At 45.6% G+C, this 16,895-nt stretch overlaps 1 protein-coding gene across 1 annotated transcript; it reads left to right on the top strand.

Moving 5' to 3' along the window:
- Nucleotides 1-12,896: 12,896 nt before the first annotated feature.
- On the top strand, nucleotides 12,897-16,301 carry HSPA2 (heat shock protein family A (Hsp70) member 2). The gene has a single exon (XM_038765548.1). The coding sequence runs from the start codon at nucleotides 13,157-13,159 to the stop codon at nucleotides 15,062-15,064; it is 1,908 nt and encodes a 635-aa protein (XP_038621476.1). The 5' UTR covers nucleotides 12,897-13,156; the 3' UTR covers nucleotides 15,065-16,301.
- Nucleotides 16,302-16,895: the final 594 nt, after the last annotated feature.

The following is a 16,895-nucleotide window of genomic DNA, read 5'->3' as shown; positions in this document are numbered from 1 at the left end:
GTATTTAAGTGCTTACTCTGTGTCACACACTGTTCTAAGGGCCGGGCTAGATAGAAGATAATCAGGTTAGACACAGTCCCTGTACCTCCCGGGACTCACAGTCTAAGGAGGAGGTATTGAATACCCATTTTATAACTGAGGTAACTGAGGCACAGAGAAGTGAAGTGACTTGCTCAAGGTCACACAGCAGACAAGTGGTGGAGTGGGGATGAGAATCCAGGTCCTCTGACTCACAAGCTCGGGCTCTTTCCACTAGGAAGTGTAGCTTCTCAAGCTTTATTTGATCTCCCGCAGTTTTCTCCTTCAGCAAGGCATTTAAACCTGCTGTTAGTATAGTATATATGTGTATATATATATACATATATATATATGTTTGTACATATTACTCTATTTTACTTGTACATATCTATTCTATTTATTTTATTTTGTTAGAATGTTTGGTTCTGTTCTCTGTCTCCCCCTTTTAGACTGTGAGCCCACTGTTGGGTAGGGACTGTCTCTATATGTTGCCAACTTGTACTTCCCAAGCGCTTAGTACAGTGCTCTGCACACAGTAAGCACTCAATAAATACGATTGATGATGGTGAAAAGAACACTGGGAATCAAGAGATGAGGATTCTGCCTGTTATAATAATAATAATAATGGTGGTGGTATTTGTTAAGCACTTACTATGTGCAAAGCACTCTTCTAAGCGCTGGGGGGGATACAAGGTGATCAGGTTGTCCCACTAGGGGCTCACAGTCTTAATCCCCATTTTACAGATGAGGTAACTGAGGCACAGAGAAGTTAAGTGGTTTGCCCAAGGTCACACAGCTGATAAATGACAGAGCTGGGATTCGAACCCATGACCTCTGACTCCCAAGCCCGGGCTCTTTCCACTGAGCCACGCTGCTTCCCCTGTAGCTAATGGTGCCTCCCTTCTAGACTGTGAGCCCGCTGTTGGGTAGGGACCGTCTCTATATGTTGCCAACTTGTACTTCCCAAGCGCTTAGTACAGTGCTCTGCACACAGTAAGCACTCAATAAATACGATTAAATGAAAAAATGAAAAATGGTGGTAAAGACCACACATGCAGTTTTTGGTGGTATTTGTTAAGTGCTTAGTATGTTCCAGGCACCGTACTAAGCTCCAGGGTAGAGAAGCAGCATGACGTAGTAGATAGAGCATGGGGCTGGGAGTCAGAAGGTTATGGGTTCTAATTCTGGCTCCACCACTTGTCTGCTGTGTGACCTTGGGCAAGTCACTTCCCTTCTCTGGGCCTCAGTTCCCTCATTTGTAAAATGGGGATTGAGACTGGGAGCCCCACATGGGACAGGGACCGTGTCCAACCTGATTTGCTTGTATCCACCCCAGCGCTTAGTACAGTGCCTGGCACATAGTAAGTAATAATAATAATGGTATTTATTAAGCGCTTACTATGTGCCAAGCACTGTTCTATGCACTGGGGAGGTTACAAGGTGATCAGGTTGTCCCACGGGAGGCTCACAGTCTTAATCCCCATTTTACAGATGAGGTAACTGAGGCACAGAGAAGTGAAGTGACTTGCCCAAAGTAAGTGCTTAACAAATACTATAACTATTATTATTATACGAGATAATCAGTTTGGACACAGTCCCTGTCGCAATATTAATTCTCATTTTACAGATGAGCTAACTGAGGCACAGAGAAGTGAAGCAACTTGCCCAAGGTCACACAGCAGGCAAGTGGCAGAGCTGGGATTAGAACCCAGGTCCTTCTGACTCCCACTAGGTCATACTGCTTCTCTCACTTCACAGTACCTCGGCCTGTCACCTGGTTTGTTGCACTCCACATGATAATAATAATAATAATAATAATAATATCTCAGCAGGAACTCAATTGGTAGGGCCAAGAGACTGCCAAATGCTGCTGTACGTCACAAGCGCTGTAGTCATTCATTCAATCGCATTTATTGAGCACTTACTATGTGCAGAGCACTGTACTAAGCGCTTGGGAAAGTACAACACAGTGATAAAAAGAGACAATCCCTACCCACAACGAGCTCACTGTCGGGTGGGGGATGAGAAACAGACATCAGTATAAATAAATAAAGTTTCTGCACAGGTTCTCAGGCCTGATGTCCCTGACATGGAGTCCCTATCGCCATTCCTTAATGCTAGGAAACTTGTCGTCTGAGAACTTATATGAGTACATATTTATTCTATTTATTTTATTTTGTTAATATGTTTTCTTCTCTGTCTCCCCCTTGTAGACTGTGAGCCCGCTGTCGGGTAGGGACCGTCTCTATATGTTGCCAACTTGGACTTCCCAAGCGTTTAGTACAGTGCTCTGCACACAGTAAGCGCTCAATAAATACGATTGAACGAATGAACGACCTTGGAGATTTCAGTGGGTCCTCCAGATTTATGAAAAAACCCTTGCATAAACCCAGCCACACATCCAGTCACCGGGGGACGATACTTCTCCCTCCCAAAAAGTGGTTGCTTACTTTTGGTTTTCCATTCAGGCAGTAGTCTATCCATGATTTTACGTCATCATCATCATCGATCGTATTTATTGAGCGCTTACTGTGTGCAGAGCACTGTACTAAGCGCTTGGGAAGTACAAGTTGGCAACATATAGAGACAGTCCCTACCCAACAGTGGGCTCACAGTCTAAAAGACATCCACCTGATCACATAGATCAGTTTTTAAGAAAGGCCTTCACACGCAGCTTGACCACTGACTAACCCTCTAGCCACATATTTACTGACCCCCTCCAAGAAATCCGGTTAATTGAGGCAAAATTTCCCCCAACGTGTTGTGCTTGTGTAGGGACCCAATAATCTGATTAAACTCCTAGAGATTCTCCCAGACTTGGGGGTGACTCACTGATCAGTCGCTTGTATTTATTGAGCGCTTGCCGTGTACAGAGCATCATCATCATCAATCGTATTTATTGAGCGCTTACTGTGTGCAGAGCACTGTACTAAGCGCTTGGGAAGTACAAGTTGGCAACATATAGAGACAGTCCCTACCCAACAGTGGGCTCACAGTCTAAAAGAGCACCGTACTAAGCGCTTGAGAGAGTACAATATAACAGGCATATTCCCTGCCCACAACCAGCTTACAGTCTAGAGGGTCTAGACTGGTCTGTAAATCCCATGGTTATTTCTGGAGCCCTAATAGATGGAATTGTGCTGTTAATCTGCTGGTCTTGTATCAGTGACTTTTTTCGAACGATGGGTTTAAATGCTCTTTCCAACAATTCCACAACTTTCCTAATGGGTTCCTTCATTGGCGCTCAATAAATACGATTGAATGAATGACTCCCCACAGCACATCTGCATCTATCTGTAATTTCTTGTTTTATGTATTTGTTTTAATGTCTGTCTCCCCCTCTAGACCGTGAGCTTGTTGTTGGGTAGGGACCGTCTCTATACGTGGCCAACTTGTACTTCCCAAGCGCTTAGTACAGTGCTCTGCACACAGTAAGTGCTCAATAAATACGATTGAATGAATGAATGAATGAGTGGAGAAGCAGCGTGGCTCAGTGGGAAGAGCCCGGGCTTTGGAGTCAGAGATCGTGGGTTCAAATCCTGGCTCCGCCACTTAGCTGTGTGACTTTGGGCAAGTCACTTAACTTCTCTGGGCCTCAGTTACCTCATCTGTAAAATGGGGATGAAGACCGTGAGCCCCCCGTGGGACAACCTGATCACCTTCTTAACCTCCCCAGCGCTTAGAGCGGTGCTTTGCACATAGGAAGTGCTTAATAAATGCTATTATTATTATTATTATATGTGCTACAATTCAACAGGGACAAGTTGAACACTTCATTTGGTGCCACCTGATCCATTCAGAACTGTCAGGAAATCAGGTTTGGGCCAGGGTATCTTTTTTGGCCCACAATCACCCCAGAATGTCACCTCAGGTCTACACTGTTAATGGGTCTGAGAACCCTGGTTAGGCACATAATCTTTGCACTTACTTGCTGGGGCTTAGGTAAAATTGAAAACCATTCCCCAAAGTAGATCAGAACATCTTCCTTTTATTATGGTACTTGTTAAGTGTTTACTATGTGCCAGGCACTGTTCTAAGTGCTGGGGTAGATACAAGATAATCAATCAATCATATTTATTGACCGCTTACTACGTGCAGAGCACTGTACTAAGCACTTGGGAAGTACAAGTTGGCAACGTATAGAGACAGTCCCTACCCAACAGTGGGCTCACAGTCTAAAAGGGGGAAACAGAGCACAAAACCAAACATACTAACAAAATAAAATAAATAGAATAGATATATACAAGTAAAATAAAATGCTCCGACTGCGCATGTGCTGCGCTCTCTAGGGCTGAAGATATAGCTTTGGGGACTGTATCATTCATTCAATCGTATTTATTGAGCATTTACAGTGTGTAGAGCAGTGTACTAAGCGCTTGGGAATAGGATAGTATATATATTACAGTATAGTACAATTTAGAGAAGGGTCATCATCATCAATCGTATTTATTGAGCGCTTACTGTGTGCAGAGCACTGTACTAAGCGCTTGGGCAGTACAAATTGGCAACATATAGAGACAGTCCCTACCCAACAGTGGGCTCACAGTCTAAAAGGGGGAAACAGAGAACAAAACCAAGCATACTAACAAAATAAAATAAATAGAATAGATATATACAAGTAAAATAAAATGCTTCGACTGCGCATGCGCTGCGCTCTCTAGGGCTGAAGATATAGCTTTGGGGACTGTATCATTCATTCAATCGTATTTATTGAGCATTTACAGTGTGTAGAGCAGTGTACTAAGCGCTTGGGAATAGGATAGTATATATATTACAGTATAGTACAATTTAGAGAAGGGTCATCATCATCAATCGTATTTATTGAGCGCTTACTGTGTGCAGAGCACTGTACTAAGCGCTTGGGAAGTACAAATTGGCAACATATAGAGACAGTCCCTACCCAACAGTGGGCTCACAGTCTAAAAGGGGGAGACAAAACCAAACATACTAACAAAATAAAATAAATAGAATAGATATCATCATCATCAATCGTATTTATTGAGCGCTTACTATGTGCAGAGCACTGTACTAAGCGCTTGGGAAGTACAAATTGTGTACAAGTAAAATAAATAAATAGGTCCCTGTCCCACATGGGGCTCACAGTTTTGAACTCCCATTTTGCAGATGAGGTAACTGAGGCATAGAGAAGTAGAGTGACTTGCTCAAAGTCACACAGCAGGCAGGTGGCGGGGCCGGAATTAGAACCCAGGTCCTCTGAATCCCAGGGCCATACTCTTATCACTAGGCTCGCCGCTTCTCCTCCCTCCCTTGAGAGAAGCTAAGGAATCACCTAACTGAGGTATTCAAGCTAAGATTGGATCTAGAGAAGCAGCATGACTCAGTGGAAAGAGCCCGGGCTTTGGAGTCAGAGGTTATGGGTTCAAATCCCACTCCGCCACTTGTCAGCTGTATGACTTTGGGCAAGTCACTTAACTTCTCTGGGTCTCGGTTCCCTCATCTGTAAAATGGGGATGAAGACTGTGAGCCCCACGTGGGACAACCTGATGACCTTGTATCTACCCCAGCACTTAGAACAGTGCTTGGCACAGAGTAAGCGCTTAACAAATACCAACATTATTATTATTATCTACTGGGGTACAAACTCGCCCTCTCCCCTGTGTCCAACCTGATTAACTTGTATTCACCCCAGGGCTTAGAACAGTGCTGGACACATAGTAAGCACTTAACAAATGTGATCATTATTATTATTATTTTGGGCTCTAGAACCAACCTGGAATCCCAGTGATGCCCCGTGACCTGATGGAATCAAGCAGTTAATACTATTTATTGAGCATTTACCCTGTACAGAGCAATGTACTAAGCTCTTGGGAGAAGTAAACATGGTCCCCGCCCTACAGGAGTTTATAACCAACTAGGGCAGACAGACATTACAATAAATTACATAAGCATTTTTGTAGGGCCACTGAACATGGCAAATATTCTGCACCTTGGGCTTGGAATCAACCAACCTGATAAAGCAGGTCATAAGACATCCCTTGAGTAATGTCATCTTTTTGGCCCTCATGCCTTTCACCTGATCTTAAACTGTAAAAAGAACTAATGAGAAGCAGCATGGCAAAAGTCGTGGGTTCTAATCCCGGCTCCACCACTTGTCTGCCGTGTGACCTTGGGTAAATCACTTGTCTTCTCTATGCCTCAGTTCCCTCATCTGTAAAATGGGGATTAAGACTGTGAGCCCCCATGGGACAACATGATTTCTTGTATCTACCCCAGTGCTTAGAATAGTGCTTGACACACAGTAAGCCCTTAACAAATACCATTATTATTATTATTATTATATTCATAAGCAGAATGACAGTGTACCTGAATTCATCTCCAAAAGGGGAACAGTCTATTATCAAAGAGCAATTCTCTCACTGCTACCCCTATCTACCCCAGTGCTTAGAATAGTGCTTGACACACAGTAAGCCCTTAACAAATACCATTATTATTATTATATTATATTATTATTATTATTCATAAGCAGAATGACAGTGTACCTGAATTCATCTCCAAAAGCAGAACAGTCTATTATCAAAGAGCAATTCTCTCATTTGTAGAATCTCATTCAGGGTTGTTTAAGACATGGGAAATGTTTTTTGTTTCAGTATGGTATTTATTCCGAAGTTTAAAGAAAGCTTTAATCCATGGATTTCAAAATGATTTATGAACATAAATATGTTCTCACAATACCCTTATAGGGCATTCATTATATTTTAATTAGAAGTTTAGGATTAGTAAGTGGCTGTAACAATTTGTATTTAAATAGCCTGTATTCTAAGGAACTCAAATTAACCGCAGAATGAAAGATTTACCTATAACTTACATAATGTCACTAGGGTATTTGAGCAGATGAATAAAATAAAGATTTAATTCCATTAACATTAAGCGTAATTTTTAGGCAAAAAGCAGAATGTTAACCAAAAAAATACATTTTCTAAACAAATTTAAAGGTTTACAGATTTGTCCAGAATAACATTTATAATGAAAAATATTTCCCTTTAGGAAGAGGATGGTAAGATTTGGGAAACCAGGTTAATACAGAATAGCTGAAAGCTTTTAATTTTTAAATTATCAACAATCTTTCAACAAGGTGATAGCTGTTAAATGTAATTGAAATGATGACTAGTCTTTACTGTTCCATTTTATCTTGAGCTGGAGAATTTGGGAATTATCAAAAATTGAGCTGTAGCTTCTGCAAGTTGCAAGCGCTTAGTACAGTGCCCTGCACACAGTAAGTGCTCAATAAATACGATTGAATGAATGAAAGTTACTGCGGAAACAGTATGGCCTTTCGGAAAGAGCCTAGGAGTCAGAGGCTCTGGGTTCTTATCCTGCCTCTTCCTGCTGTGGGTGGCCTTGGGCCAGTCATTTAACTGTCCTATGCCTCAGTTTCCTCATCTGTAAGATGAGGATTAAATCCTATTCCCTCCTACTTAAACTGTGAGCCCCATGAGGGGTAGGGACTGTGTCTGACCTGACTATCTTCTGCTTGGCACATAGCAGGGCCTTAACAAATACCATAATTATTTTGTCCATTCTGAGTTAGGTTTTCCAGAGTACTCTTTGCATTAGTAAGCATGACAATAAAAAAAACAGGAGAATAATTTCAAAAGTGCAAAAATAAAAAGCTCTAGAACTACAAAGGATCAAATGGGACTAAATAAAAAGACAAAATGCCACTCCCACTTTCCAGGCCAAATACCAGGATGCTACCTAAACTATGAAACCTCGATTTATTGGGTGTACAATACTGGGACAGCTGGAAAAAAAAACCAACTACAGCTTATAAAAATAAGAGTTTAATTGCTGTTGTGGTTTCAGAAAGCTAGGTTAGAGTCATAGGTCTGCAGAACTGGAAGGCTTGTGTGTAATGTCTAGTTATGAGGAAACTATAGACTATAAAAAGTGCAGTCTGTGAACTAAAGCTTTGTACTTCCTGACTTTTATATATTTTACCACCCTCCTTTTTATCCACTGTGGTTGTGAACTCAAGTAATGCATCACATTACTTAATTTTCTCAATGCCAATTGTATTTTTGTCTTTGAATCCACTCTTTGTCTATCATCATCTGAAAGACCAGAACCTGATTCAGACAATAAATAAATTTTACGTTCACATATGTTTTAAAGAAAGCCCAGGCAGATGGCTATTCATACCTTTTTTAATTGTATTTGTTAAGCGCTTACTATGTATCAAACACTGTTCAAAGCACTGGGACAGATACAAGTGAATTAGGTTGGACGCAGTCCCTCTCCCTATTCATAATTCAGCAACGAACTAGAAAGGCACTTTCAGAGATTTTTCAGTCATTTTCTTCCACCATTTCCTGATATGTCGGTTTCTTCTCCTTGGCATTTCAATTTTATTTTTATATTCCCTTGGGCATAAAAAGGGAGGAGAACTGGGAAATGTTTTTTGTGGTTTAAAGCAAGCCTACAAATAGTCTATAAGTAACCAACAATGACTGTTATAGTGATACCAAATAGGAAATGGTCTTTAAAGGCTGAAACTGGAAAAGCTCCAGGGAAAATATTATTAAAATGTCAGTAACTGTTAACATACCAGAAGAAAATTTCTCCTCCTGGTAATGAGGAGGTTTTGGAATCTCATACTTTACAGATGTCTTTACCCCTTTTACAAAAATATATATATATATATTTTGATCTTTGTCTTCCGGTTTCCTTTTCCCTGGCATCATGGGGTGTGGATTTGCTTGATTTATTTCAATTGCCTATTCTCAACTGCCCCGTTAGTACCAGTAAGTTTGCAGTCAACATTTCAGCTGCCTTTTCAATATCCCACCCGTTTTGTAACCACCACTGAGGAGATATTATCCACACACAGGGAAACAGCATGGCCTAGTGGGTCGACTACGGGCCTGGGAGTAAGAAGGACCTGAGTTCTAATCCCAGTTTTGCCACTTACCTGCTGTGTGACCTGGAGCAAGTCACTAAACTTCTCTGTGCTTTGGGTACCTCATCTGTAAAGTGGGATTTAAGACTGTGCGCCCCATTTGGGACAGGGACTGTGTCCAACCCAATTTCAATGTGCCCACCCCAGTGCTTAGTACAGTGGCTGGCACATAGTAAGCACTTAAATACCACAAAGGGACCCGATTTTCTAGAAAACAAAGTCAGAGGCGAGTCTTCCAGAGCGTGTGGTACTTGGTTCAACTTTGTGAGGAGGAGAAAAAGCAGAAAGGGAGATTGTTACAGAAATACTGTAAAGTGGCAACAAAAAATAGACACACCCACAACTAGAGACAACAGACACCACTCAGGCAAGGGAGATAGATACACAGCCTCATGTACACAAATGTGGACCCAAGTGTAATGGAGAGAAAGAGGTCAGGATCGTAAAGGTGGTATTAAGAAGAGGGATGGACTCTATTCCAAGCACTTTATTAAGTGCTGAGGTGGACATAGTGATATCAGAATCAGCAGCCAGCCACCATCAATCAATCAATCAATCAAGGGTATTTACTGACCCCTTACTATGTGCAGAGCACTGTACTAAGTGCTTGGGAGAGTACGATACAGCGGAATTGTTAAACACATCCCCTGCCTATAATGCGTTTACAGTCTAAAGAGACTGAGCCCCCTCCTTCCTCTCCCCCTCGTTCCCCTCTCCATCCCCCCATCTTACCTCCTTCCCTTCCCCACAGCACCTGTATATATGGATATATGTTTGTACATATTTATTACTCTATTTATTTTACTTGTACGTATCTATTCTATTTATTTCATTTTGTTAATATGTTTGGTTTTGTTCTCTGTCTCCCCCTTCTAAACTGTGAGCCCACTGTCGGGTAGGGACTGTCTCTATATGTTGCCAACTTGTACTTCCCAAGCGCTTAGTACAGTGCTCTGCACACAGTAAGTGCTCAATAAATACGATTGATTGATTGATTAATATGAATCAATTAATATCAACATTACTATTGGTTCCCTGCTGGTTGTCACCATTGCAGGATTTGGAAGGAGCTCTTTTTTTTTAATAGCATTTAGACTGTGAGCCCACTGTTGGGTAGGGACTGTCTCTATATGTTGCCAATTTGTACTTCCCAAGCGCTTAGTACAGTGCTCTGCACATAGTAAGCGCTCAGTAAATACGATTGATGATGATTTGTTAAGCACTTACTATGTGCCAAGCACTGTACTAAGCACTGGGGTGGATACAAGCGAATCAGGTTGGACACAGTCCCTGTCCCACATGGGGCTCACCGTCTCAGTCCTCATTTTCCAGATGAGGGAACTGAGGCCCAGAGAAGTGAAGCGACTTGCCCAAGGTCACACAGCAGACAAGTAGCAGAGGCGGGATTAGAACCCATGACCTTCTGACTCCGAGGCCACTACGCCGTGCTCCTGCTGCCCAAATAAGGATAAACTCACAGACTTCTGTGTTTCATCACAACAGCTGGCATTTAACCAAACTCTTGGAATTACGAACGCTGCCAATTCTCCACAACCTCCCCCTGCCAACGCCCAAGATGGCCGTGCCACTGGGCCCCTCCTCCCTTCCATTCTCCTTCATTCAAATATATTTACGGAGCGTTAACTGTGGGCAAAACACTGTACTAAACCCTTGGGAAAGTACAGTATAAGCGTGGCATAGTGGAAACAGCCCAGGCTTGGGAGTCAGAGGCCGCGGGTTCTAATTCCGCCTCCGCCACTTGTCAGTTGTGTGACTCTGGGGAAGTCACTTGACTTCTGTGTGCCTCAGTTACCTCATCTGGAAAATGAGGACTGAGGCGGGATGAATGGGGATGAATAATAATAATGGCATTTATTAAGCGCTTAGTACAGTGCTCTGCACACAGTAAGCGCTCAATAAATACGATTGATTAAGCATTTACTATGTGCAAAGCACTGTTCTAACCGCTGGGAAGATGATCAGGTTGTCCCACGGGGGGCTCACAGTCTTCATCCCCATTTTACAGATGAGGTAACTGAGGCCCAGAGAAGTTAAGTGACTTGCCCAAAGTCACACCGCTGACAAATGGCAGAGTCGGGATTTGAACCCATGACCTCTGACTCCAAAGCCCAGGCTCTTTCCACTGAGCCGCACTGCTTCTCGAAGACTGTGAGCCCCACGTGGGACAACCTGATTACCTTGTATCTACCCCAGCGCTTAGAACAGTGCTCGGCACATAGTAAACGCTTAACAAATGCCACTATTATTATTATTGTTATTATGAAGAGAAGCAGCGTGGCTCAGTGGAAAGAGATGGGCTTTGGAGTCAGAGGCCATGTGTTCAAATTCCGGCTCTGCCAATTGTCAGCTGTGTGACTTTGGGCAAGTCACTTCACTTCTCTGTGCTTCAGTTCCCTCATCTGTAAAAGGGGGATGAAGACTGTGAGCCCCCCGTGGGACAACCTGATCAATTCGTAACCTCCCCAGTGCTTAGAACAGTGCTTTGCACATGGTAAGCGCTTAATAAATGCCATTATTATTATTATTATCTGTAAAATGGCGATGAAGACTGTGAGCCCCACGTGGGACTGATCACCTTGTAACCTCTCCAGTGCTTAGAACAGTGCTTTGCACATAGTAAGCGCTTAATAAATGCTATCAAAAAAAAAAAATAACAATACAGACTCATTCCCTGCCCACGCAGTCCCTGTACCACAGGGCTCACAGACTAGGTAGGGGAAAGGGGGAGTAGGTATTGAATCCCTATTTTACAGCTGAGGAAACTGAGGCCCAGGGAAGTTGTGACTTGCCCCAGGGTCACACAGCAGGGGAGGGGCAGAGCGGAATTAGAACCCAGGGCCGCTTCTTCCCAGAGCTGGGCCCTTTCCACCATGGCCTACGGCTGGACGGCAGAGTAGGCCTTCCCACACTGAGCCCCCCTTTTTCCTCTCCTCCTTCCCCTCCCCACAGCACCTGTATATATATTTGTACAGATTTATTACTCTTTATTTTATTTGTACATATTTACTATTTATTTTGTTAATGATGTGCACCTAGCTTTGTTCCTATTTGTTCTGACGACTTGACACCTGTCCACATATTTTGTTTTGTTGTCTGTCTCCCCCTTCTAGACTGTGAGCCCGTTGTTGGGGAGCATCTCTATATGTTGCCGACTTGTACTTCCCAAGCGCTTAGTACAGTGCTCTGCACCCAATAATTGCTCAATAAATACGATTGAATGAATAGGGACCGTCTCTATCTGTTGCCATCTTGTACTTCCCAAGCGCTTAGTACAGTGCTCTGCACCCAATAAGCGCTCAATAAATACGATTGAATGAATAGGGACCGTACCTATCTGTTGCCATCTTGCACTTCCCAAGCGCTTAGTACACTGCTCTACACCCAATAACCACTCAATAAATACAATTGAATAGGGACCATCTCTATCTGTTGCCATCTTGTACTTCCCAAGCGCTTAGTACAGTGCTCTGCACCCAATAGGCGCTCAATAAATACGATTGAATGAATAGGGACCGTCTCTATCTGTTGCCGACTTCCCAAGCGCTTAGTACAGTGCTCTGCACCCAGTAGGCGCTCAATAAATACGACGGAATGAATGAATGAATGAATGACGCAGCAATCAAGGAGGCTGCTGGGAAATCTGCGGGGCGGGCGGGGGGGCGGCGCGCGCGCGCGAGGGGGGACCTCATTTGCATAACCGTCAACGCCTCGGCCTCTGGCGCGAGCCCCGCCCCTCCCCGCCCCCCGCGCCGCGATGAGAGCCGCGATTGGTCCGCCCGCCCGTCACTCCGGGAGCCCGTGGCGGCGGCCGGGCGCGGATTGGGCGGGCGGGTGGCCGGCTCCGCGAGCCGATTGGCTCGGCGGTTTCCAGGTGGCGGGGGCGGTATAAAGGGCAGTGGGGGAGGCGGGGGGGGGGGGCTGAGCGTTCAACGGAAGAGCAGGTTGGCGGTTGCTGAGGCTGCGTGTTCGCTTAGCGCTTCTCCTCAGGGCCTTCCCTTAGCAATTCCCCTCAGGGCCTCTCCTTAACAATTCCCCTCAGCAATTCCCCTCAACAATTCCCTCAGCAATTCTCCTCAACAATTCTCCTCAGCAAATTCTCCTCAACAATTCCCCTCAGCAATTCCCCTCAAGACCTGGCCCCAGGGCCTCGCCTCCATCCTTCGCCCCAAGGCCTCCCCTCATCGCCTCTGCCCCCCCAAGATGGCAGCCCGGGGTCCCGCCATCGGCATCGACCTGGGCACCACGTACTCCTGCGTGGGCGTCTTCCAGCACGGCAAGGTGGAGATCATCGCCAACGACCAGGGCAACCGCACCACCCCGAGCTACGTGGCCTTCACCGACACGGAGCGGCTGATCGGCGACGCCGCCAAGAACCAGGTGGCCATGAACCCCACCAACACCATCTTCGACGCCAAGAGGCTGATCGGCCGCAAGTTCGAGGACGCCACGGTGCAGTCGGACATGAAACACTGGCCCTTCCGCGTGGTCAGTGAGGGAGGGAAGCCCAAGGTGCAGGTGGAGTACAAGGGGGAGATGAAGACCTTCTTCCCCGAGGAGATCTCGTCCATGGTGCTGACCAAGATGAAGGAGATCGCCGAGGCCTACCTGGGGGGGAAGGTGCAGAGCGCCGTCATCACGGTGCCGGCCTACTTCAACGACTCCCAGCGACAGGCCACGAAGGACGCGGGGACCATCACCGGCCTCAACGTGCTGCGGATCATCAACGAGCCCACGGCGGCCGCCATCGCCTACGGCCTGGACAAAAAGGGCTGCGCCGGCGGCGAGAAGAACGTCCTGATCTTCGACCTGGGCGGCGGCACCTTCGACGTGTCCATCCTGACCATCGAGGACGGGATCTTCGAGGTGAAGTCCACGGCCGGGGACACCCACCTGGGCGGGGAGGACTTCGATAACCGCATGGTGAGCCACTTGGCCGAGGAGTTCAAGAGGAAGCACAAGAAGAACATCGGGGCCAACAAGCGGGCGGTGCGGCGGCTGCGGACGGCCTGCGAGCGGGCGAAGCGCACGCTCAGCTCCTCCACCCAGGCCAGCATCGAAATCGACTCGCTCTACGAGGGGGTGGACTTCTACACGTCCATCACCCGGGCCCGCTTCGAGGAGCTCAACGCCGATCTCTTCCGGGGCACGCTGGAGCCCGTGGAGAAGGCCCTGCGGGACGCCAAGCTGGACAAGGGTCAGATCCAGGAGATCGTCCTGGTGGGCGGCTCCACCCGCATCCCCAAGATCCAGAAGCTGCTGCAGGACTTCTTCAACGGCAAGGAGCTCAACAAGAGCATCAACCCCGACGAGGCCGTGGCCTACGGGGCGGCCGTGCAGGCGGCCATCCTCATCGGGGACAAGTCGGAGAACGTGCAGGACCTCCTGCTGCTCGATGTCACCCCGCTGTCCCTGGGCATTGAGACGGCAGGTGGGGTCATGACCCCGCTGATCAAGAGGAACACCACCATCCCCACCAAGCAGACCCAGACCTTCACCACCTACTCCGACAACCAGAGCAGCGTCCTAGTGCAGGTGTACGAGGGCGAGAGGGCCATGACCAAGGACAACAACCTGCTGGGCAAGTTCGACCTCACCGGGATCCCCCCCGCGCCCCGCGGGGTCCCCCAGATCGAGGTGACCTTCGACATCGACGCCAACGGGATCCTCAACGTCACCGCCTCCGACAAAAGCACCGGGAAGGAGAATAAGATCACCATCACGAACGACAAGGGCCGGCTGAGCAAGGACGACATCGACCGCATGGTACAAGAGGCGGAAAGGTACAAATCCGAAGACGAGGCCAACCGAGACCGGGTGGCCGCCAAAAACGCCCTGGAGTCCTACGCCTACAGCATCAAGCAGACCGTGGAAGACGAGAAGCTGAGGGGCAAGATCGGCGAGCAGGACAAGAAGAAGATCACCGACAAGTGTCAGGAGGTGATCAACTGGCTGGACCGCAATCAGATGGCCGAAAAAGAGGAGTTCGAACACAAGCAGAAGGAGCTTGAAAGGGTCTGCAATCCCATCATCAGCAACCTGTACCAAGGAGGGCCCGGCGGAGGCGGTTCGGCCGCTTCCGGGGGACCCACCATCGAGGAAGTGGACTAAACCCGCACGGATCAGCCAGTATCCCGCTTTCCAGATTGTGGTGTTTTTTTTTTTGTCGTTATTGTTCTTGTGGTGGGTGACGAGCACCGAGCGTATCGAAGAAAAGCTTAGCCTGTTGTTTGCGTATCAACCGCGGGGCACGTCGATCGGGCTTAGTAGAAGTTAGTTTTTTCTCAAGGTGATTTATCCGTTAAAAATTCAGAAGTCCTAACGCTCGGGATTCCCCGGGCAGATTTTGTTCTTGATGTTTACGCCTGGAGATTTAGGTTTTGGTTTTTTTTAAAAATCACCTGAAGAGCTTTGCCTCGGGAAGCTTTGGTGACGTCCTAAAAACTTTAGAAATGTACTCCGCTTATTTTTGTTAGTACTACTGAGTTAATTTATGTTTAAGATGGGCGCGTCTTGGTATGCTCAAAGAGAGTTTAGAATACAAAATGGGTGAGGCGGATAGGGAAGCCATAACCAGGTGCCTGTGTCAAATCGAAATAGGTACTTGGTATTGCTCAGTAAAAGTCGTTTAGAAGCTTAAGTATTTTGACTGCTATTTTTGCTGCTTTCTTTGATTTGTAAGTTGGTACCAAATGCACGGTAAAATGGCTTTAATCTGATGGAAGTATTTTGTGTACCATCCTGAAACACTGTCCAATAATCTTGTTTATTATTCTAGAAGGGAAATCAGTATAAAAGGTAGCACATTTTCTGGCGTAGAGTCCAGCCTGAGCTGTAAATTATACTTGGTTGAGATCGCTGCCTTCGGCGACCAGATTTTGAGGGGGAGATCAACCGAACAAACGGTCATTGGTGCTCCGTTGGAAAAATCTGTATAATGTCTTGCAGAACATTCTCAACTAGGAACGTAGGCATTACGAAAGTATTTTGGAAGGGTTGTATGGAAATTTTGTGCCAGCAAAATACCCCTTCCCATCCGCTCGCACCGCAAGCTCTTGGGGTTTTCGTGAGTGCTGCAGAAAATAACGATTTGGGGAAAAATCTAGACATTGTGAATTTTTGCCCTGGTATTAGGGCCGTCAGGAGGGAAATGAATCCAGTACATGTCACCAGTCCCAGCGTGGAAACTCATGCCTCTCCTAGTAGACAGACATACACCTCTGAGCACTTATGTGAATTTGCTGTAATGGATCCAGGCCAAACTGTAATATTCATGCACATGAAATGTAGTTGAAACTGATGAAAATAACATTTCGCTAAATAAACTTCCTACTTGTGGGCGCTTTCAGTCGAGACCTCTTTTTATTAGTTGCTAGAACTGCTTTTGAGGGGGTGGAGAAAAAGGGGTAAAGCAAGTAATTGCATACAATGTTCACGGCCGTTTCACCTTAGAAAAAACCAGGCTTTATAGTACTCATTAGGGAAACCAAGGTATTCTCTCATCTGATCTGTGACTCATTTTTCCTAAATATTAGTACATTGTGGAGGTAGAAATGGAGCAATTTTTGACTAGGGTTGATTTAGTACCCCTCGAACCTTAAGTATAATCGAATAAATTCAGTTGAATTAGGTTGGGCACACAATTCCAAGAGAAAAACCAATAAATCTGTTTTTAAAAAATTCAAAAGTAGCTCAGTCTTAAGTGAGTTGATGTCTTTTTGCAAAATGTGGCATCGCTTCATATTGTGATAACTCATATTAAGGAAGAACTATAGCTGTTAAAAACAAGTTTAGCATTCAAATTTCATTGCAGGTAGACACTTTATGCATTCCTTTCTTCTGATAAAGTAATGGCCTTTAATTCTGCAAAATCAATTTGCTTCAAGTAAAATTTTCAGATCTTCAAAATTAGCTAGGAAATTGTCAGTTGTGAAAACCGTTA

The sequence above is a fragment of the Tachyglossus aculeatus genome, chromosome 23 (assembly GCF_015852505.1).
Source record: "Tachyglossus aculeatus isolate mTacAcu1 chromosome 23, mTacAcu1.pri, whole genome shotgun sequence".
Classification (NCBI taxonomy): domain Eukaryota; kingdom Metazoa; phylum Chordata; class Mammalia; order Monotremata; family Tachyglossidae; genus Tachyglossus; species Tachyglossus aculeatus.
This window is presented reverse-complemented; position numbering and strand designations above follow the sequence as displayed.

Excerpts from the sequence above, each read along its gene's own strand:
- HSPA2 (XM_038765548.1), top strand. The coding sequence starts at position 13,157 with ATGGCAGCCCGGGGTCCCGCCATCGGCATCGACCTGGGCACCACGTAC.